Source organism: Anopheles maculipalpis, chromosome 3RL (assembly GCF_943734695.1).
Source record: "Anopheles maculipalpis chromosome 3RL, idAnoMacuDA_375_x, whole genome shotgun sequence".
In the NCBI taxonomy this organism is placed as follows: domain Eukaryota; kingdom Metazoa; phylum Arthropoda; class Insecta; order Diptera; family Culicidae; genus Anopheles; species Anopheles maculipalpis.
In genome coordinates this window covers 17,661,428-17,684,659 of record NC_064872.1, presented here as the reverse complement: position 1 = coordinate 17,684,659, position 23,232 = coordinate 17,661,428, and the positions used below count along the sequence as shown (strand labels likewise).

The 23,232-nt window shown below is 41.8% G+C and overlaps 2 protein-coding genes across 2 annotated transcripts in view; one reads left to right on the top strand and one right to left on the bottom strand.

The window, feature by feature from the left end:
• The window catches only part of LOC126563861 (MLX-interacting protein), a 92,659-nt gene that overhangs the window by 23,430 nt on the left and 45,997 nt on the right, over nt 1–23,232 (top strand). Inside the window, exons 5-7 of the mRNA XM_050220640.1 lie at nt 20,550–20,679; nt 20,744–20,917; nt 20,995–22,782. Of these exons, the coding sequence (XP_050076597.1) occupies nt 20,550–20,679; nt 20,744–20,917; nt 20,995–22,782 (2,092 nt within the window). The remainder of the gene's footprint in view (nt 1–20,549; nt 20,680–20,743; nt 20,918–20,994; nt 22,783–23,232) is intronic.
• LOC126565109 (peptidyl-prolyl cis-trans isomerase E) overlaps nt 1–23,232 on the bottom strand; it is a 68,127-nt gene that overhangs the window by 4,445 nt on the left and 40,450 nt on the right. The window lies entirely within an intron of this gene.

The following is a 23,232-nucleotide window of genomic DNA, read 5'->3' as shown; positions in this document are numbered from 1 at the left end:
AAATAACGTGTTAAACAGCTGTATGTATTCTTCTCGATGGTATAGCGCATTGAGGACAAACATGATTTGTATGACCGCGTACAAGACAACGTAAATCATTATAACTCCCAGCATCACCAGTGACATGTGTCCGACGGAAAATTTAATCGCCTCAATATCTAACCATAGGCAGGAAGAGTAAACTATAATGTTCCCCGCTAATGCAACTGTATGGTACCAGGAGTTTTCAAAAGCTCTTGTTCGATGGTTGTAACTACACGGTAGTAAATACGCAATGTTGGCCAAAATGAACAGTGTCCGGTAACGTTTGATAAACGATGACATTTTGTCAACTGGAGAAACTGAAAGTCCTCGACAAAAGATGCAGCAATTCTTGCAAGGCTTGACAGGAGGTAGTCCCAATCAAATTAATTGACATCGTAATGAAATATTCATATAGTGCCCATATGTTTCAACCTTGAAAGTAGTAGCATCCATCTGTTACATCATGTTGTATAGCATCAAAGGGCTGGTTGACCTAATTCTAGTTAATATTTGATTATCCTATACCGTATGGTACATTTATCCACTTTTTTCGTTTGAAGTTGAACAGAAGTCTTCGGTTTTCCGTACAAGAAATCAAACAGCTCTTACCTTTTTTTGCGTGCTCGCACAAGATAACACCACCAGCAGTAGAAAATTGCAGTACAACGCTTGCCAAAACTGACTAAATATCCAGTCCATGAGATTGTCGTACATTTCACGATCCGGTGCACCGTCCTTCATCAAATGATAGCACTCGAATGCAAAGTACGACAGTTCTACCATCCCAATCATAAATACAGTGATGATAGGAAGGGAGAAACAGTGATTGATCTCATCGATCTGCACCACGTATCGTTCAAATCTCGCTACGAACAAGGTGAGAAAATAGTCAAAATTGTCTTCGTGTTGCATTCGCTCAAACAGAACCTTCAGCTGCTTCATCCGCAGTCCTACCAGGCCAACGCATAGATGGATCAGGTAGACAAACTGTAGCACACACACAAACCTTATCACATATGTTGTAGCTAACAATTTGTGGGAGTACTCTTGATGTAAACCTATGCTGCACACCTCGAACACTACAGCTAGTGCACTCACTACCATCATGTACAGATGATAGGTACGGCCCATTCCAATGTTCGCCGAATCTAGAACATTGTCGTTGACGAATAGGACGTTCAGCAGTTTTGTTATCTGTTTGCGATAGTAAAAATTGTTCAACACTATCAACAGTGGGACGGAGGAGAACAGGATCAGCTCAACCAGCACGATCGTAAATGAAAACGGTGCAAGATCGGCGAAAAACACATTTTGTACGCAAAAATCATGATAAAAGTAACCGATCGACATCAGCAGCCCGATACCGAATGAGAGACAATTGTGACGCTTCTCAATGAAACTGTTGTGAGTCAGGTCGTAGGAAGCCGGCAGAAAGTAGATCAGTGTAATGATCCGAAACGTGTAACGGTTCTGTCGGATGTAATCGGACATGTTTTGTCCGTAACCACGAGTTAATCGAACGCTACTATCGGCAGGCTGTGACGATGACAAAGGAACAAGACTAGACACAGGAACTCGGAGCGTTCCAATAACTCGCTTATAAATAAATTATTACAACCGTTTTTTGTCGTTTGCCACGTAACCGTTGCGTGCATCATTCGTTCCATACGAGCCTAACGTACGGAGATGTCTGGAGCTGATTGACGTTGTACTACATGAAGAAAAATTAAGTTGTAATCTAACCTCCCCATCAAAAACAGTTTCCAGAAACGCAATTTTAAATCGATTTTAAGGATAATTTACCTGCAAAGTCGTTGCGTCGCAGGTAATCGCCAACTGTGCTACCATTGCAATGTACGTCAGCTCCCAAATTTGTCGGAAGAGAAATCCATAGAAATCCCTTGTCTGCAATTGCATGGGTATTAAATTGATAAACGCATCGTACGCTGCTATCGTCCGCTCGACCACAATTAGCAGCAGAATGTGAGTTAAGGGTAAGCAAAAGCACTTATTCACACCATCGATCAGGTCACAATATCGCTGAAAGCGCTCCAAAAACATGTGCACATTATGCTCCACGATCGCTACATTATCGGGTTTTGTTTGCGTTAGCATCACTTTTAACTGACTCATACGCTCCTTGATGATTAGAGCGCAGGCTAGGTATAGCTCTACGTACAAGAACATGAAACAATACTTTAACAGAAGAATCGAGTCCATCAAAACCATGGCACGGTCGTCCACAAATAAGACATTGTACAGGCAGTACAGCAGCACCAACCCAAACAAACGTCCCAAACTGCCACTGTGCGTTGGTCGATCGATGCCTTCCTCCGAGCGACGTATCGCAATCCACTCAAGCATCCAATCATCGTATGCAAACAGATGGTTTAGCAACTCAACAAACCACTTCCGATAGTACAATGCGTTGAGCAGGATGCAGTATATTAGCAGGTTGTACATCGTCACGTCGATCGCTATTATGCCCACCAGTACCGCCGACAGCGTGGTGTAAAGTTTCAAAATCATTACAAAATCGTACCAAACGAAACACCCGAAAAATGTACCGATACACACAAAAGCGACCGAATTCCAGGGCGAACATTCAAAGCTCCTCGTGCGCAAGTTGTAGTGGCACGGTATTAAGTGGCCTATCGCAGCCACAGCCAACAACGATCGATAACGCTTCAGCAAGGCCGACATTCTGTCTAACAGTGCGATAATCAGACTCGAAATGAACAAAAAACGCAGCTTGTTTCTTTTCGGGATGATGGGGTTGCTAATCAAGCTAATCGATGGTATTGCTCCGCATTAATATTTCTCATCAATATAAGAGCAACCGTGGCATACGTGCTCGTCGCTGCATTGATTGTGAGCGGCGTTATTACAATCCATTAACCAATTTGTATACTAAAGATACTGATCGGTGCTCTGGCGGTGGAGGTGACAGCGGCTCTGGTTTTAAATCCCATGCTGAACGTTCCCGCACAGAGAGGACTGACCATCCAACTACTTAGTATAAACAAGTCTAGTAACCCATTCGATGGCTGGCGTGATCAAGAGAGGAGCCAAGAAGGAGAACTAGTCAGGGTAATTGGTTATACCGAATCGAGTGGCCAATAGATACGATATAATCTTATCAAAACGCTATAACTGCTACCTAGTCTTGCCGGTTTTTATCAGCACCGAAACTATCGAATGATTGGTTTTTGGAAAAGAGCACAGTATCAAGGAACAAAAATAGTTTTATTGCTATGTAATAGGTTCCTTACAATCATACTAAAACACAAGTAGGTTGAGGATGTGATTGTGTCCCTCAATGTTTCAAAATAGACGTCTAGGAGCATCCACTGGCGCGTCTCTAAACATTTCATCTCTCAATAAACTCTTTACAAAGACAATCGTAATAGATGGTTATGTCGTTTTAAAATAATCAATCAATGATTTGGCAGATCATTGATCCGTTGATCATTGATTGATGGCAGACATCTTAAAACGAACAAATTCATTACCTTTTGCTGCAACAGCGTGGATGATATTGCTATAAGCAGGATATTTTTCATATCACTAAGAACCCAAAGAAAGTAAATCACTAGTGACAACCTATTCTCTGCATTCACTATTTGGAACCCCATATTCATACTCTCGCTAAGAAAAGCCATCCATATCGTTGCACTTTCATAAAGCACATAAAAACTATGAACCATAACGAACGAACCGTACAGTTTACTAAAATTGACATTGATCAATGCTGTGATACGATCGATTAGCTTCAGATACGATTGTACTACTGCACATTCATGGCGTTCGTTCGATCCCAATGCTTGCATTATATCGTGCAGCAAGAACCACAGCTGCATTTTTGTCGTGCAACAAATTATAATAAGAAAATCTATACAACCGTTAGCGTACAGCAGCAGCAGCGTCTCAAGATACATCAGAAAGAACGTTTCATACTGTAGTTGATCAAAAATGTACGCCATATGCATGACAATCGCATAGAAGAAGGTGCTCCATAGTGAAAACCATTTCGCAAAACGTGCAATATTGCCGTATTCGCATCGATCTGTGATCAATACTGACAGCTTCCGTTCAATATCCAGCACATTGTGCAACAATTCCAGCTGTACGTGCTTTTGGTAGTATCCACAACAGAACATTTGCAGCAGAGTCACCAGAAGCATGGCAGCGCTAGCGAAGTTCGTCACAAAGTCAAAGAAGCTTTCCTTTTCGGAACGTTCCATCACGACCTGCTTGATACGAAGCAATGTGAAACATCCGCTTGTAATTAGTCCAATCATCCATAGGCAAAATTTGAGAGTCACTTCCTCGGGAATAATAAACTGAGCACTAGCAGCGTAACAATGCTTCACGTAACAAACGCCCAATTTATAGGCAATATTCAGACTCGGCCTAATATGTTCGGCAAATGACGAAACCATGTTAGTTTCGTCGGTTGGTGATACGAAAGTGATAATATTAGCGGTTAAGCCACGAGGTGCTAAATGTTGTACGGGGTGGCAGGACGCGCATGATGTAATCAATCACTTTTACTATGTATGAAGACAAGAGTGATGATGCTTTCAGATATAACATCATTAATAATCCAATCCGTTTGACGCATTACAAATTGTACTACCATTGTCATGAAATATTAACAAGCGTACTGATCGAAAGCTGCGCTACTACTTCCGCCAATCGAGGAGTTGAGAAGTTCAACGCAAACACCTGTGTAGTTCGATTATCTCACTGTTGAGATAGTTAACGAACGAAGCAAATGACAGCAAATTGTAAACGGAAAGGGTCACTACCGGGCCGGTGTAGACGATATGGCGCCGGTCGTTACAGGGCAGAACCGGGGTTCAAATCGCTTCTGGGCCGTCCCTCCGTAGTGTGAGGACTTGAAAATCCAGCTACTTGGTGTCAACGAGTCTAGTAAGCCATTCGATAGCCGTCGTGACTTGGTAGAGGTGGTCGTTAAGCCAACAAGAAGAAAAAACGGAGGTAGCTGGAGCAATAAAATGTAGGGTTATAAAAAAAAGCATAGGAAAATAGAGGATCCATCGAGTCCTTTGACAGCTTTTGGTGCATGGGCTGTTTGTCAAGGCCTCCCTTCCTTGCTTATTTGAGACGACTCGCAAAAGAGTTGTGTGCGATTCGAAGAAAGTTTTTGCCCACCTCTTTTGAAACTCAAAAGAGCTGTAAAAACACTTTTACTCGATTGTTGATACGAAAATGATATCATTGACGATTAAATTTTTGGGATGTAATAATCACGTAGGACATAATTAATAGTTCCTACTATGTATGAAATGACAAGCCCGATGATATATCTCCAAACAGAAAAATATTAATATTTCGACTTGCTTGACACATTCCAAAATTGTTCATCATTGTGTTGTAATCCATTAAACATAACTATGTAAAAGCATGTCATCCCTGCACTATAATTAAGATCATTTAACACGGCAAAGAAAAATGGTCAAACTCTTACCTTACGTTTTAAATATTCACTCACCAGCATCAGTATGAGAAATTTCTTAATATCGCACAAAAGCCATAAACAACTTAAGCCAAGCACTTGCAGCTCCCCAGTGCCCTCACTAAGCGCTCCCCAGATATCGACCACCTTTACCGAGCACTGTAGCACAATCATCGAAATAAAGCACACCACTAGTGGACCATAGTACACGCTAAGTCCTTTGCGTACATCAATCGACACTCGGCCGTGCACGTTGCAAAAGTATTCCAATATCTGCTCAAAAGCGGCGGTGCTATCGTTGGAAGCTTTCAGCAGCAACTCATTGATGGCAGAAAGCTGTTGCACACCAACCAACATCACCACACAGCAGAACCCGAACGTCCACTCGAGACTTAAGTCTTGCAGCACGTAGATACATATAGATAGAAGAATATAAATAAAGCTGCCGTTCTTCCAGCATGTAGCGACGTAGCAACAGTAAAAGAAGCTAAAGCATGCTAATCCATCGCACAGCACCATGTGGGAGAAAGTGGTCGCTTGCTTGTAGCAGGGTGGTAACCCACCATCCACCAGCACAATCGCTCGCCGTAGAACGCATTCATTGCTCAGCAGTGCGTTCAAACTTTCCGTCAGCTCCTTGTGTCGGCGGTAGCATTGTACAGGAACAACCAGACAAACGATACAGGACGCTGCCGTGTTGATGATGAAGATGCTTATGTCGAACATTTTAGTGTCCGGTTTGTACACGATGTAATCCATGGGACTGCGCCACAATAGGTAGCAGGAGCTAAGTATACCAACAGTAAAGGAAATGGCAAATTTTAACTGCCCATACTGGGCACTGTTGAAAGTGTGGTTTTTTGGATCGTATTTCACCATAACTATGCCTAGCTTTCGCATATACCCAAGATGTATCTGTATGCACCTCATTGTCACCATCAAGATTCCAGCGTGTACTGATGACCCTCCAAAGGCTTCAATTCCTGCAAGGCAGGACGTCAAAGAGAATACTAAATTATGTATTTAACAACACTGCGACACACAATATTAATCAATCATATAATCCTCCCGCTCTACGCATTAGGAAGTAAATGCATGACGAGAGCTAGAGTGTTACGCAAATTGGAACTAGAAAACTACTAAAAGTTTGATAAGTTAACAGAATTTATTTATTCATCCTAAACTTTCTTTTTAATATTTCCTCATTTTTTATGGTAAACCCAAGAAGCGTTCGGTTCCATACTTTAAAGTATTAGGAAGCTTTTACACAACACATTAAAAATAGATCCAAAAAGCGATTCGTTCACTCGCGCAGAAGGTAATTAAGAGCTAGTTTCTAAGTTGATTGCACTTTTTGTCCCAAGAGTCAAACTGTGCATGGGCAGTGTATATTTTCTCGACTATCCTTCCAGGACACCGTACTTGCAAGAAGGAAACTGCGTGCATTATATACTCAGATACTCTTCTCGAACAACAAGCTCTTCGGATATGCTTACCTTGTTTTTCAATACCTCACTGACGTATAACATAACGACGAGTTTCTTGCAATCAAAACACAACCAAACCCACTCTATTACGTTTACCGGAATCGGCCCATACTCATCAAACGCCTGTCTATCATAGAAATGGAACAGTTTGAGCGAACCTTCAAAAACGACCAACGGACAGAAGGTCACTACGATTGGTCCGCAGTATTCGAACAGTGGTTGAGCTATAAGCATGCACAAACGATCGTATATAGCACAAAAACAACGGACACGTTCCTCCGCTCTGCCGGCATGTTGCAGCAGATGCGTTTGCAGTAGTTTCGCTGCACAGGACAACTGGGCCACGCAAAGCAACATGATCGTAGAATAGAAACCAAACAAACACGATAGACATAAATCTTCGTAAATGTATACAATGATGACCAGGTAAAAATGCCACGGAGCTGGATTGAACGAAAAATAGACTACATATGAAATGGTTAGCAGCAGGCAGCACACCATACCATCATATTGGATAAGATGAGCAAAACGTTTTGCTTGCTGATAGGACAAACTATCGCTCATCCTCATGAAAGCAGCCACACGGCGCAGCTCCGCATCGTTGGCGAGCAAACTGTTCAAGGCACAGACCAACCGAGCACATCGGCTGTAGACGTAAACGGGAACTGCAATCCAAACGACACAAAAGCTCGCAGTGGTTACGAGAAAGAGTGCTTCGGCTAGTATGTAGTCCTTCAATACCGCTACATCGAAATCCTCATAAATGCCTAGGATAGCTAAACATAAGGAGATGAGTCCGTTCATTATTTGAAAAATAAATCGAAACGGGCCCGGCCTGGCGTAGGTTTGCTGCCGTCCGTCGTATCTAGCCAATGCAAGACCTATTGCGCTCATGTTGAAGAAAACCACTTGCAACCACTCCATTGACGCAAAACAGTAACCAATTTCCGTTGTGTTGCTTGTCAAACCGTAACCACTTTAGTCTAGCGGGGTTTTGTCGCAAAGAGGAAAGAGAGTAACTCGCAAATTACCATGTCTAGCTGCTGCATAATTTATCAACAGTAAGTGCGCCTATGAATTAATCACCTCTGACTTTGGAGATATGTTTTATCTACACAAAAGTTCTTCTTCTTGGCTTAATGACCTTCTAGGTTGTGCCGGCCGTCTAATGAGTTATGAGACTTACTGATATCACGTAGTTGAATAGTTAATCCTCAATACGGGGGAACGATCCGAATGGAATTTGGACTCCGGTCCTGTCATGTGAAGATCGGTGTCATTGTCACCCCTATAATTAAGTGATGGTAACATGCAAATAGTTAGCGCAGGCAGGCAGTTTGAGCTACCCTAATGATATGACTCAAAAAGCTCAGTCAGGAACTCGTACGACTTGCTTGCACCAATGAACAGAATGAACTTCCAAATATGTACCCTATAATACACATACACATCCGATGGACTATACGATAATTGTAGGTATTACCTTGCACAAAACTTACCATCCTGTTTGTCCTTTCGCTGAGCACCATAACGGCGGTTAGTTTCTTCAGATCACTGATTGGCCATAGCATATTAGCCAGAATGAAAATATTCGATTTACCTAAGAAGCTGGTCGTATCGCCTACGATCGCCAGTATGCAGATAGCTACCTCCAATGATACGTATGTGCAAAATGTGACCAACATAGGTCCAAAGTATCGGCTCAGATTGTGCTGCAACGAATGTACGGTACGACTGTACAGCGTCAAATAAAACCGAAACACTCCTCCACTGTCAGTGTCTTGTGGGAGGTCTTTGGCAAGCCACATCAAGCGCTCCAGCTGAAGTTGGGCGATCAGAAGCAAGCAAGCGCACAGCCCCAACACATATTCCGTCGCCAAATCGATGTACATAAATAAACAGCTCATAATATACAACGGTACAAACAAATCGTGACCAAAGTCATGGAACTCATCGATGTAATAGTAATGGAAAAACAGATGAAATATCAAACCGTTCGCAAAGCAAACGCTTGCAAGCAGTGTCACCAGTCGGCTATTACTTTTGTGCCCCGTAAGCCTTATTAAATCCGCTTCGTTTTGATTGAGAGTGTTCACCAGGATGGCTAGTTGTCGTCGTTGCAGGACGGTTTGCCACGGTAAGATGCAAAACACTACACAAAATGTAATATTATGTGCGATGTAGAAAAATGGCCAAATAGTCCGATTATCGATCGCTACCATCGTAGGATAATCCATAACGTTACGATAAAGCGAGTATCCGCTTCCCAGCACGGTTATCCCGAAAAAGAGGACAAATTTCTTCGCTGCATGAGGGATGCCTTCATACGAATGGTTACAGTTCTTCTGCTGTATTGAAAACAAACCCAACAAGCGTAAGCAGCGAACTAAAACACGTAAGTTGTCGCACACGTTCATGATCTGGCACTGGCAACATGGTGGCAGTTGTGATGATGGGATAGCGCTATAATCTATCAATTAGGTTAAAACCGCTCCGCAACAACAGGGAATTACATTAAATATTCAATGTGTACATCAGCATGAGTGCCTTCCAGTCAGATCACAACTGTTCCAATTCAGAGATGATGAGTGATTCAGGGTCTCGCTCACGTTTCAAATAAAAAAGTTGGAATATGTTTCTTGTTATACTAATTATTGCTTAACTTAACACTTACCATAACGTTCACTCCTTCACCGAGCACAAACAATGCCATCAATTTTTTGATATCACACAACGGCCACATAATATTTGCCAGAACTATCATGACAGAACGATCCTTTTTTGTAAAGAAATTGATCGCATCCAGTATACAAATAGCTACCTCCAGACAAACGAATGAACAATCCATCAGAACTATAAGTCCAAAGTAAGGACTTAGATTTTCACGCAGTATTACGATTATCTTATTGTAAATGGCAATATAAAACTGAAATAAGCGATCCCTCTGGGTAATGGAGTCCAGATTCTTCGCTATCCACACTAGACGATCCAGCTGCAGACGAACGATCAGTAGCAAACAATCGCACAAACCTAACACAAATTCTGTTCCCAGATCAATGTACATGTATATGATACAAGTAATATACACCGGAAGAAACGGTGTATCGTTGATGTGATCACTGACATAGTAGAAGTGAAAGAAGACATGAAAGATCACTCCATTAATCACGATCAAAGTTACCAACATTTTGACTAGCCCATAATTAGTGGCCACACCGGTAAGATTGATCAAGCTAAGTTCATTTTCGTACAGTGCATTCATAGCGGCTGCCAGTCGATGGCGCTGCCGAAACGTTTGCCATGGTAGAACACACAAAACAAACCCGATCGTTACATTGTGTATGATTAACACAAACGACCAAATATTACCTTCGGTAGCTGTAAATGCATCATAATTAAAAATGCTTCGAACCAAGATATACCCACTACCCAGTACGGACGTCCCAAAGAAAAGGACGAGCTTCAGCGTCGCATTGTGGACACTTTGGTACGAAGGGACCAAATTGTCGTCGGTGTATTTTTGTACCGAAAGCAAACCAATGAGTCGCAAACAGCGGAATAAAACGCTCAAGTTGTCGCACACGTGCATGCCTTTCTACTGAAGAACAATACGACGCATTATGAATTTGTTTGTGGGTCAGTTTCTTAATGATGTAGGTTTTCTCGTTGATTTAATGTTTTATGAGACTGTCCTATTCTGGTTCGACCAATTATTGCATAAATAATTTCTCTAGCATCAACGCTACAAGGCTGAGTGGTTGTTGAGGTGCTGGAATTAGTGACTAATTAACACGTATTCAGTTATAAAGCGATTCATCGAAAGCATTTGTCATTCAGAAGAATGACATATGTTTGATCTTACAAATCACATTTAAACTTGTCCAACAATCAAATTTAAGGTTAAAATATGACTGTGTTTATACTTCTTACGACAATCTGCTCAGTTGTATATTAATGTAAAAAACACATTGGCTTGAAAGTATGCAGCTAATTTTCTTCTTGATTTAACGATCTATTTTGTCAAGCCGGACATCTAATGGCTTACGAGACTTGATGATCCAGATAGGATTTGAAGGTCGCTGTTGTTGTCGCCTCTCTCACCGCACCGTGTTTGTACCTTTTCTTGCCACGATCATCTCACACTCCATGGGAGTACAAAAGTGATCCTTAGGCGTGTTATTGCATACTTTCAAGCATTGCATACGTGCCAAGTCAACGCTGAAAAATCAAACATATTTAACTGAAAATTATGTTATCTACAATAGCTTAGTAGCAGCAGCGATTTTAGAACACAGTCAACGACCATAACATGTTAAACACACCGATTGTCGTCCGACCACCGATGTTGAACAGGATCATGCATAGCTAGTACTTGGACGGGTCTCACTTTGAAAAAAAAAACATGTGCCGTTGGTTTTGGAGTGGACTGACTCCACAACGACAACGGCTCTGACCTTACCACAGGCAGGAAGAAGAGATTGAACATTGTCTATAATGTTAGTGCACAGTCAATTGATGACTTTACGATCAGGTTAGTTTTAATTGGAATTTGCAGGCAAACTAGGCACTACGCAAACAAATTTAGTAAATAAATAATAATAACAATGTGGGTTGTAGGATGCTTTCAAGAGTATAGTAGGAGTTCTTCTGATGTAGTGGAACAAACGCAACACACTATGCTGACGTAACACACAGTGTCCTAAAGTAACAGCTATGACACTGAAGCTGACACATCACAATTGTAAAAATGAATAATTGAGAGTCTTGATGCAAATAAGATAAGATCTATGATTTGTTTAAATATCATTCAGGTTTACAATTTTGAAGATTCAATTTTACACTTACCATCACGTTCACTCCTTCGCCCAGCACAAACACTGCCAGTAATTTTTTGACATCATTCAGGGGCCACATAATATTTGCCAAAAATATCATGATGGAATGATCCGTTTTCGTAAAGGAACTGATCGCATCCAGTATACAAATAGCTACTTCCAGACAAACGAACGAACAATCCATCAGAACAATAAGTCCAAAGTAAGGGCTTAGATTATCCCGCAGTATTACGATTATCTTATTGTAAATGGCAATATAAAACTGAAATAAGCGATCCGTCTGTGTAAAGGAGTCCAGATTTTTCGCTATCCACACGAGACGTTCCAGCTGCAGACGAACAATCAGTAGCAAACAATCGCACAAACCTAACACAAATTCCATTGCCAGATCAATGTACATGTATATGATAGAAGAAATATACACTGGAAGGATCGGTCTACCGTCGAAAATGTATCGAAGATAGTGGAAGTGGAAGAAGACATGAAAGATCACTCCATTAAACACGATCGCAACTACTAGCATCTTCACTAGACAGTAGTTAGTGACCACTCCGGTAAGATTGATCAATCTGAGCTCATTTTCGTACAGTGCATTCATAGCGTCTGCCAGGCGATGGCGCTGCCGAAACGTTTGCCACGGTAGAACACACAAAACAAACCCAATCGTTACATTGTGTACGACGTTCACAAATGACCAAATATTACCTTCGGTAGCAGTGAACATTTCGTAATTTATAATACTTCGAACCAGTATGTATCCACTGCTCAACAAGGACATTGCAAAGAAAAGAACGAGCTTCAGCGTCGCATTGTGGACACTTTGGTACGAAGGGACCAAATTGTCGTCGGTGTATTTTTGTACTGAAAGCAAACCAATGAGTCGCAAACAGCGGAATAAAACGCGCAAGTTGTCGCACACGTGCATGCCTTTCTACTGCAGAACAATACGACGCATTATGAATTAAGTTGTGGGTTAGTTTCTTAATGATGTAGGTTTTCTCGTTGATTTAATGTTTTATGAGACTGTCCAATTCTGGTTCGACCAATTATTGCATAAATAATTTCTCTAGCATCAACGCTACAAGGCTGAGTGGTTGTTGAGGTGCTGGAATTAGTGACTAATTAACACGTATTCAGTTATAAAGAGATTCATAGAAAGCATTTGTCATTCGATCTTACAAATCACATTTAAACTTGTCCAATAATCAAATGAGATAATGCTTTAAGTTTGAAATAAGACTGTGTTTATACTTTCTGCGACTCTTTGTACGTAACGCAGACATTTGGCTTGAAAGTATGCAGCAAATTTTCTCTCTCGTCATCTTCTTCGTGACTTAACGACCTGGTTTGTCAAGCCAAACACCTAATGGCTTACGAGACTTACGAAAGATTGATCCAGATGGGATTTGAATCCTAAGTTCTGCTGTGTGAGAGTTGCTTTCGCCTCTTACACCGGACCTTCCCTTGCCCGTATCACCTCACATGCTATGTGAGTACAAGAGCGATCCTTAGGCATGTTAGGGCATAATTGCCGAGTCATCGCCGAAAAATATAATATATTTAACTGAAAATTAAATTGTCAATTGAAGCTTAGTATCAGTAGTGGTTATAGAACACCATAACTTGTTGAACACAACGGTTCTCGTCCGATCACCAATCACTTAGGCGGGTTTTCACAGCGACAACGGCTCTAGCCTTACCACAGCCAAGGAGAAGAGAATGAATTTTTTCTATATTTTTAGTACATAGTCAATCGATGACTTTACGATCAGATTAATTTGAAATTGAGTATGCAATAAATCCCGCGAGACAATCATTGTTAGTAAATGCATACTAAAACAAACATAGATTGAAAAGAAGCTCTCGAGTAAGGTTGTCGAACGCTTTCAGACGAATAGTAGGTATTCTTCCGCCGTAAGTTTACAAATGTAATAAGCTCAAACAGCTGTAACTCTGACATTGTCGCTCAAATTTAAGATACGGAAGATTATAGACGTTTTAAAAACAGGATAGATTCAAAACTTAAAAAAAAAAAGAATTATTGAGAGTCTTGGTTCAAATGTGATACATAATTTGTTAGAATATCATTCTAGTTAAAAATGAAAATAAAAAGTAAAAATGATTAAATCTAACACTTACCAGCATGTTCACGCCTTCGCCGAGCACAAACAATGCCATCAACTTTTTGATATCACTCAACGGCCACATAATATTAGCCAAAACTATCATGAAGGAACGATCCGTTTTCGTAAAGAAACTAATCGCTTCCAGTATACAAATAGCTACTTCCAGACAAACGTAAGAACAATGCATCAGAACTATAAGTCCAAAGTAAGGACTTAGATTATCCCGCAGTATTACGGTTATCTTATCGTAAATGGCAATATAAGACTGAAATAGGCGATCCGTCTTGGTAAAGGAATCAAGATTTTTCGCTATCCACACTAGACGATCCAGCTGCAGACGAACGATCAGTAGCAAACAGTCGCACAAACCTAACGCAACTTCCGTCCCCAGATCAATGTACATGTATACAACGCACGAAACATACACGGGTAGGAACGGTTCATCGTCGATGTGTTGACTGACATAGTAGAAGTGGAAGAAGACATGAAAGATCGCTCCATTCACCACAATCACAATAACCAACATCTTCACTAGGTAATAGTTAGTGACCACACCGGTAAGATTGATTAAGCTAAGTTCATTTTCGTACAGTGCATTCATAGCGGCTGCCAGGCGATGGCGCTGCCGAAACGTTTGCCACGGTAAAACACACAAAACAAACCCAATTGTTACATTGTGTATGATGAACACAAATGGCCAAATATTACCTTCGGTAGCAGTGAACACTTCGTAATTTATAATGCTATGAACCAATATATAGCCACTGCCCAACACGGACGTCCCAAAGAAAAGGACAAACTTCAGCTTTGCATTGTGGACACTTTGGTACGAAGGAACCAAATTGTTGTCGGTGTGCTTTTGTACCGAAAGCAAACCAATGAATCGCAAACAGCGAAATAAAACCCGCAAGTTGTCGCACACGTGCATGCCTTTCTACTGCAGAATAATACTGAGCTAAAGGAATTTTGTGGGTGGTCAGAGAATTCACTTGTAATACCTCCCGGTAGCAGATATGTTTTTCGATGATCTAGTTTTTATCCGCGCCGATTTAATGTTTCATGCGACGTGTCCTTTCTGGTTCGACCAACTATTGCATAAATAATTTCTCTAGCATCAACGCTGCATGGCTGAGTGGGTGGGCGCTCCTTGCATTGGCGTTTAATTAACATGTATTCAGTTATAAAGAGATTCACCAGGAACATCGTCATACTGAAGAAAACTTTTTTGATCTTATAAATCAAATTTAAATTAGTATAAACATATGGAATTTGAACTCTGGTTCTGCCGTGTGAAGATCGGCTATGGTGTCTGCAGCACCGGTCCGTTTTTCTGTAGTGAGGATTTACTATTCAACAACGTAGTATCAATAAGTATCGTTAGCCGTAAGAGGACCTGCGTGACCTTTGCAGATCGGTAAGCCAAAAAGAACAGGAAGAACATATTTCATATTTGACGAGTACATTGAATCGATGTCTTCGCGATAAGATGAATTTAAAGTTGATAAAAGTAAAATTTGAATATAGTGAATACCAGATCCCCAGCATGTTTATCTCATGATAAACATGAATAAAAATTTCTGAGATTAAAAATTTCTTCACTGCTTGAAGGATGCTTTCACGAAGGAAGCCCTATTGTCCTATTGAAAACAAACCCAACAAGTTCAAACAGCTGTAACACTAAAGTTGCAAATAGTTCGAGTATGCTTCTTGTTACACTGAATATTGAGCAATTTTACACTTACCATCACGTTCACTCCTTCGCCCAGCACAAACACTGCCAGTAATTTTTTGACATCACTCAAGGGCCACAAAATATTTGCCAAATCCATCACGATGGAACGATTCGTTTTTGTAAAGAATTTGATCGCTTTCAGTATACAAAAAGCGACCTCCAGACAAACGTAAGAACAATGCATCAGAACTATAAGTCCAAAGTAAGGACTTAGATTATCCCGCAGTATTACGATTATCTTGTCGTAAATGGCAATATAAGACTGAAATAGACGATCCGTCTGGGTAAAGGAATCAAGATTTTTCAAGAATCAAGAAGCTTCAGCGTCGCATTGTGGACACTTTGGTACGAAGGAACCAAATTGTCGTCGGTGTGCTTTTGTACCGAAAGCAAACCAATGAGTCGCAAACAGCGGAATAAAACGCTCAAGTTGTCGCACACGTGCATGCCTTTCTACTGCAGAACAATATGGCGCATTATGAATTTGGTTGTTGGTCAATTTCTTATTGATATAGTTTTTCTCGTTGATTTAATGTTTTATGAGACTGTTCTATTCTGGTTCGACCAATTATTGCTTGAATAATTTTTCTTGCATCAACGTTGCAAGGCTGAGTGTTAAGTTGCTTGAATTATTGACTATTAACAAGTATCCAGCTATAAAAATATTCACCGAAAGCTTGCCATGCAGAAGCATACTTATCTTTGAACTTCTTTTTCTTGGCTTAACGGCTTATTTTAGGCCACCTCGGCCATCTTCTGTACGCCTTCTGTTCATTTCATTCTCTCCTGTGATGTGAAGTTCAATGTGAAGTCAATGAAGAATAAGTAGTGGAATTAGTAGGTTCGACGCTCGTAAATATCGCGGTGTCTCCCTTACTTTGTGCTCTTTTTAAAAAATTTGAATACATTGTCCTTTCCTCTGTCCTTCCTTGTGTGTTTAATTACATCTCTTCATCAGCATGGCTTTATGCCAAAATGTTCTTTCTCGTCTCTTGTGCTCATGTCCCTTGTCGCGTCAGTCTATCGTTTGAAGCAGCATGCGAATTTTTCCTGATTCACCTTTTTCTTGCCAAACTAAATAGACCCGGCCCTGTTCTAACTCGGTAAAGTTCCTATCTTCATGGTAGAACTTACAAAGTTAAAAGTTAAAACATCTTCTAAACTCGTTATCTGATTGTCGTCCTCTTCAAAATTTCCTCGATTCTATTTTCGCTTTGTGCTGTGCAAATTGTCTATCACTGTGTCTGCAGAAATGTTACATTATCCCGTTTAGTCGTTCTACCAACATGATCCTTTGGAAACACATAATTTGTGGCATCGACATAAATTTTGTTTCCTTCATCAAGGAACTCCGTGTCTGGTTAGAGGCGAAACATACGTTTAACGAACATTTGGAATATGCTCAAAGCTTTTCGTATGTTTGTTTCTCGTGACTCATTTTTACTCGCATGTCCGTAATCCTTGATGTTTGAAGGCCTGAAGGTCAACAACCATAACATGTTGAACACACCGGTTTTCGTCCGATCACCGAAATTGAACTGCATTGTGGATGGCTACTAGTACTTGGGCGGGTTTTCGCTTGGAAAAACCATGTGCCGTTGGTTTTGGAGTGGTCTGGCTCCGCTGCGACTACGGCTCTGTCCTTACCACAGTCAAAAAGAAGAACATATTCTACGTTGTTGGTACATAGTCAAATGATTGTCAATAGATCAGATTAGTTTAAAATTGACTTTGCTGCAACTATTGTAGCAAACTCAACTAAATCAAACAGCTCTCAAACTGAATAATTCAGGCTTACGGTGCAAATGAAAATGTTGGAATTCTTGTCGTTCTAATTATTGTTTAATCTAACACTTACCATCATGTTCACGCCTTCGCCGAGCACAAATAGTGCCGCCAATTTTTTGACATCACTCAGCGGCCACATAACGTTCGAGAGAATCTTCAGGACGGGGGGATCCTGTTTCGTAGCGAAGTTTATCGCATCCAGTAAACAAATAGCCACTTCCAGACAAACGTAAGAACAATGCATCAGAACTATAAGTCCAAAGTAAGGACTTAGATTATCCCGCAGTATTACGATTATCTTATGGTAAATACCAATATACAACTGAAATAAGCGGTCCGTCTGTGTAAAGGAGTCCAGATTTTTCGCTATCCACACTAGACGTTCCAGCTGAAGACAAACGATCAGTAGCAAACAATCGCACAAACCTAACACAAATTCCATTGCCAGATCAATGTACATGTATATAAGACACGTAACATACACTGGTAGGAACGGTCTATCGTCAAAAATATATCGAAGATAGTAGAAATGGAAGTAGACATGAAAGATCACTCCATTAATCACGATCACAACTACTAGCATCTTCACTAGACAGTAGTTAGTGACCACTCCGGTAAGATTGATCAATCTGAGCTCATTTTCGTACAGTGCATTCATAGCGTCTGCCAGTCGATGGCGCTGCCGAAACGTTTGCCATGGTAGAACACACAAAACAAAACCAAACGTTGCGTTATGCACAATGTACACTAATTGCCAAATGCTTCCTTCTGCATCGGAAGGAGCACCGTATTGTAAAATTCTATAATACACTAGATATCCGCTGCCCAATACGGATGCGAAAAACAGAAGGACGAACTTCAATGTTGCATTGTGAACACTTCTGAACGAAGGGATTGAATTGTCGTCGATGTGTTTTTGAACGGTAAGCAAACCGATCAGTCGCAAACAGCGTATTAAAACGTACAAGTTGTCGCACACGTGCATGCCTCCCTACTGGCCAGTCACATTGAGCGGGATGAACCATGGTAGTTGTTAGATTGTTCATTCATAATTTCGCAGCGAACAAATATGTTTATTTATATTCGAGTTTTTTTTTTGTGACAGTTTTGTGAGACGGGTCCTGTTGTAAGCCGATTAGGGATTGAATAAATTATTTCACTAACGTCAAAGTTATATTGCTGACTGGTAAACTGACTGTTTTCCTCACCTTCATGATAGTTAGTTCGTACTCAGTTATAAAGAGATTATACGACGATTTTATGCATAGAAATACTCTTGTGTTTAGACCCTCAACGACACTTTGCTTAGTTAGTCGATGCAATGCGCGGCTGGAAGTATGCAACATTTTTTTCAAGCTTCAGCAACGATCTTCTTAGAAGCTATGGACGTACATTAGGCATTAAATAGTTGCCCAGTCCTTGAATAAAAAAATGACTACGAGCTGAAAATGGTGTTGTTTGTAGCAGTACTAACAAAACATAAGTCATTATACAGGCAAATTATTACATATTCTTAATTTTTGCATCATTTATTTATGAAATACTTACCATTGTTTTGACACGTTCGCTGAGTAGAAATAATGCGATCAATTTTTGAACATCTATCAACGGGCAAATTATATAACTCAAAACCACACCGTCGAACATTGCTCTACTCACAATAAGACGATACAGGTCCAGTATACAGATCGCTACTTCGAAGCACACGTACGAACAGTGCAGCACAATCAATAAACCGAAATAAGGGCTCAAGTTGTTCGCCAGTAGAATGAGAATTTTGTAGTAAATGGTAGCGTACAACTGAAGCAAACGATCAGCCTGAATACCTACACCAAGAGTCTTTGCAATGCGTACTAAACGTTTCAGTTGAAGGCAAGCAATTAGCAATAGACAATCGCACAAACCAAAGACAAATTCAATCCCGGCATCAACGTACATAAATATACAGTTGCCAATGTATATCGGGATAAACGATTTCTTAGAATGGTAATATGTATTGATGTACAGTATTTGAAAAAGGAAATGCGCCACTATTCCTTTGCATACGATTACGGACGCAAGCAAGCTGACAATGTGATAGTCAGTGGCATTGCCAGTAACATCGATTAGATTAATCTCATTCTGGAGAAGAGCGTTCATAGCGTCCGCAAGTCGTTTTCGCTGTCGGAAAGTCTGCCACGGAAGAGAACAACATACCCCACAAAGGGTAAAATTATGCACAATATACACCAATGTCCAAATAGTTCCGGGATCGATCTCAAGCACCATCAAGGAATTATCTTTAATGCTCCAATAAATTGAATATCCACTGCCCAGCACGGCTGCAACGAAGAGTATCACACACTTGAGGGCCGCATGGGAGGTACTTTGAAACGTGGGTTTCGTTGATCGATCATTGCGTTGAATCTCTTGTATCGAAAGTAGACCCAAAAACCGCAAACAACGTATTAGGACATGCAGGTTGTCCGTGACGGGCATGTTTATTAGTTACTGAAATGAACACGGAAGTAATACTGACTGTTATACGAACTGTTAGAAAATTCCACTACGTGTTTGTAAGTGGGATACGAGGACCCGTAGAGCAAACACATAAATTCATTAAACATTTACCTCAACAAACACGTGGGAAAAATAGAGCCAGCTGGTCGATTGATATAATTGCATTGTATTTACTAACGTTATTAATAGGACCGGGAGCATTCAAATAATAATGAAGATCTAGTACGAAGTATGCTCAAATCCATTTTATTGTAAAAACCTTGACCGATTTCTTCCTAAAAACGTTACTGACATGCTAATCTTGGGTTAACGACCTACTACTAGGAGGTCAGGCCAGCCGTCAAATGGCTTACAATACACGCTGATGCCACTTAGTTGGATAGTCAGTGCTCACTACGGAGGGACGGTCCCCGGATAAGCTTTGATCCCCAGTTCTGCCATGTCAAGATCGGCTTTCGCCTCACCGCCGGGCCACCCTTTACATGATTAACAGAATTTACATATAAATAGTTAAATTTATCCAGGAAAAAAATTCTCTTTAAAGTAATCAAGTATTTATTTTCTCTTTTATTACAGAATAGCGAATTAGACTTCTTGGAGTGGTCTCCGATCAGTAATGATATATTTATGATCACCGATAATATGCCCACGGATACGCTGTTCTCTACACTAGCCCAGTATCCGTTTCCCGATTCGAGAGAGATAGGTAAGCGCACGTGCAAAGCGTAATCCCAAGAACTTCAAATTGAACTAATTTGTACTTCTTGCAGCTCGTGGCGCGGGGCGGGCCGACTTCATCCAGCCCAGCTTGGGCCCGCTACAGCCAAACCTAGATGATTTGATGGATTTGGATCTAGACTTTCTGAACTTCTCGCGACTAGCCCCAGTACCGGAAGAAGCATCAGACGATCTGCTGAAAGCGATCGATTACAATTATCCACTCGGTATGTACACCACCCAAACCATTTCGCAGCTCCGCTTGCACTAACTTACTTTACTCGTCCATTTTCTATCTCGGAAGGGTCCAACCAACTAACCAACACAGGTAGTAGCATACAGGAAACGCCGGAGACACTGGCAGTCTCCGGCACCAACCAACAGACGAACCAGCCGCACCAAGCAACCGGCTGTATACAGCAGCAGCCACCGCCTGGCATTCAATACTCGGCAAAGATCTATGCACAAACCTTGCAACCGTCGGGTGGCGGTGGATCATCATCAGCCTCCTCCTCGGTACAATCTTCCATTGCCCAGCAGCTTAGCAACGCAATCGATTCGTACCTGTCCGATCAGCTTATTGGTGGTGCTAGCCTGAGTAGCAATAGCCAGACGTCTGCGTCTCTAGCCACATCGCTCGGTTTAGGTCAGGTGGCATCGGCTCAATCACATCAGCAGCATTCGTCGCTTGCCAGTGGTAGTGCCAGTAACGACGAGCTGGCGCGCAGTGTTAAATCCAAATTTTCCCGTGGATACGCCAAACACAACTACGACCCTAAATACCCACCGACGCCCCATCAAACGATGGCATACAACATGGTTTCGCAACCACACATGGGACAAACGGGCGCAAATAGTGCGGTCCTTGGGACATCCAGTCCCTACGGTAGTAACACTTCCGTTGGTTTCCAGAATGTGATTTCTTCGTCTGCCGCCGCTTCCGCATCCTCCTCATCCTCCACTTCGGGCATTCTTCAGATGGGTTCGGGTACCATCCCATCATCCCTAACGCCCAGTAGTATGCAGCTACACTACAACCATTCCGCTTTGCAGAACGCAACTAGCAATCCTGTCAATCTCTCCAACAGTCCCGGTGCATCCAGCGCTGGTGGTAATGGTAGTAGCAACATACGGACACCATCACAAATGGGCGGCACTGGTGGTACATCTGTGGCACAGCAACCGAACGTGTCCGGCGGGTCGGTAATGCTCATGCAAAGCCTCAACTCTAAGCTGTTGACACACAGCCAATCGCTGCCGGTACCGGCGTTGCCGCAAGCAAAACCAGCTCCACCACAACCCCGCTCAACCTCAATGCCGACCGGGCCAAACTATAACCAAATGTTGGCTTCGCAGCACTCTCCGCCCGGTAGTCTGCATGCATCACAGTCGGGAAGTAGCTACAAATCTTACCACGGACACCAACCGCAACCGTACAAGATTCCCTCGCAAACGGTCGGTGCCGGCGGTTCGTACGCTAGCGGAGTGCGATCAATGCGTCACTCGTCCCCGCCGCACGGTACACTACTGCAGGCTACATCCGGTTCCTCGGGGGGATCCACGGCAATCGGTATGAGCTCGGGTTCCGGTGCACCCGTCGGACTATCGAACGCTTTAGAGCAATCGCAACAGCAGCTGCAAGATCTTCAGCTTCAACAGCAGCAACAGCAGCAACAATCGATTATCCAATCGGGTGGTGGCCTTCAGCAGCAACAGCAGCAAACCCAAGCCAAACGTCATCCACCGCATCCCACCAAAGAAATGTTCCGCTCGAACAGTCTTCCGATCAATGCAACGTTTCCGCTGCCACCGAAGGAAGCGGAAAACTTTGCCATGCCTCGGTACCATCAGTCCACACAGAAGGCCAACGCGAAGTTGCGCACACGCAGCAACTCGATGATCATGAAGCAACAGACGGGTGTTATAACGGGCCCGGGCGGGATGGGAATGGTGGGATCCGGCAGTACGGCAATGTCCGGTGGTGGTGGAGGAAACTCGCAGCACATGTCGCCGACACTGCACGCCACCTCCAGTGAACCGATGCTCAACGTTACCAATAGTGCGCTGCTTGCCCAACTTTTAACCACTAATAGTAAGTATCCGTTTCCCTAAAAGTAATAGTATGTCCCTAAAAGTAATATGTCCTAAAAAGTAAGTACAGTATCCAACCTACTAGTAATGGAAAATTTCATATCGCTGCTGGAGACGCTTAGAATCTAGTGCGAAATCTTGAATTTATATCATGATTTTGTATCTCTACAGGCCAATCCAATGTCCGATATCCTGAGACAGAAGGACTACGAAAGCGCGTTTTTCTTCCCCAAAAAATGGGAATTGTCCTTTGATCCCTTTCCCTTCCCATAGATATTACGCACTATCGTCTGATTAGTGAATTGGAGTCTGTTATGTTTATCTATTTTTACATCTTAATTTTTTATGTTTGTTTTATACGTTTGCAACGATAGTGTTGACAATGCGCGGGTTGCTATTTTGGCCTAAGAAACGACAGCAATTGCTTTAGGAGATCCTAAAGTCGTAACTG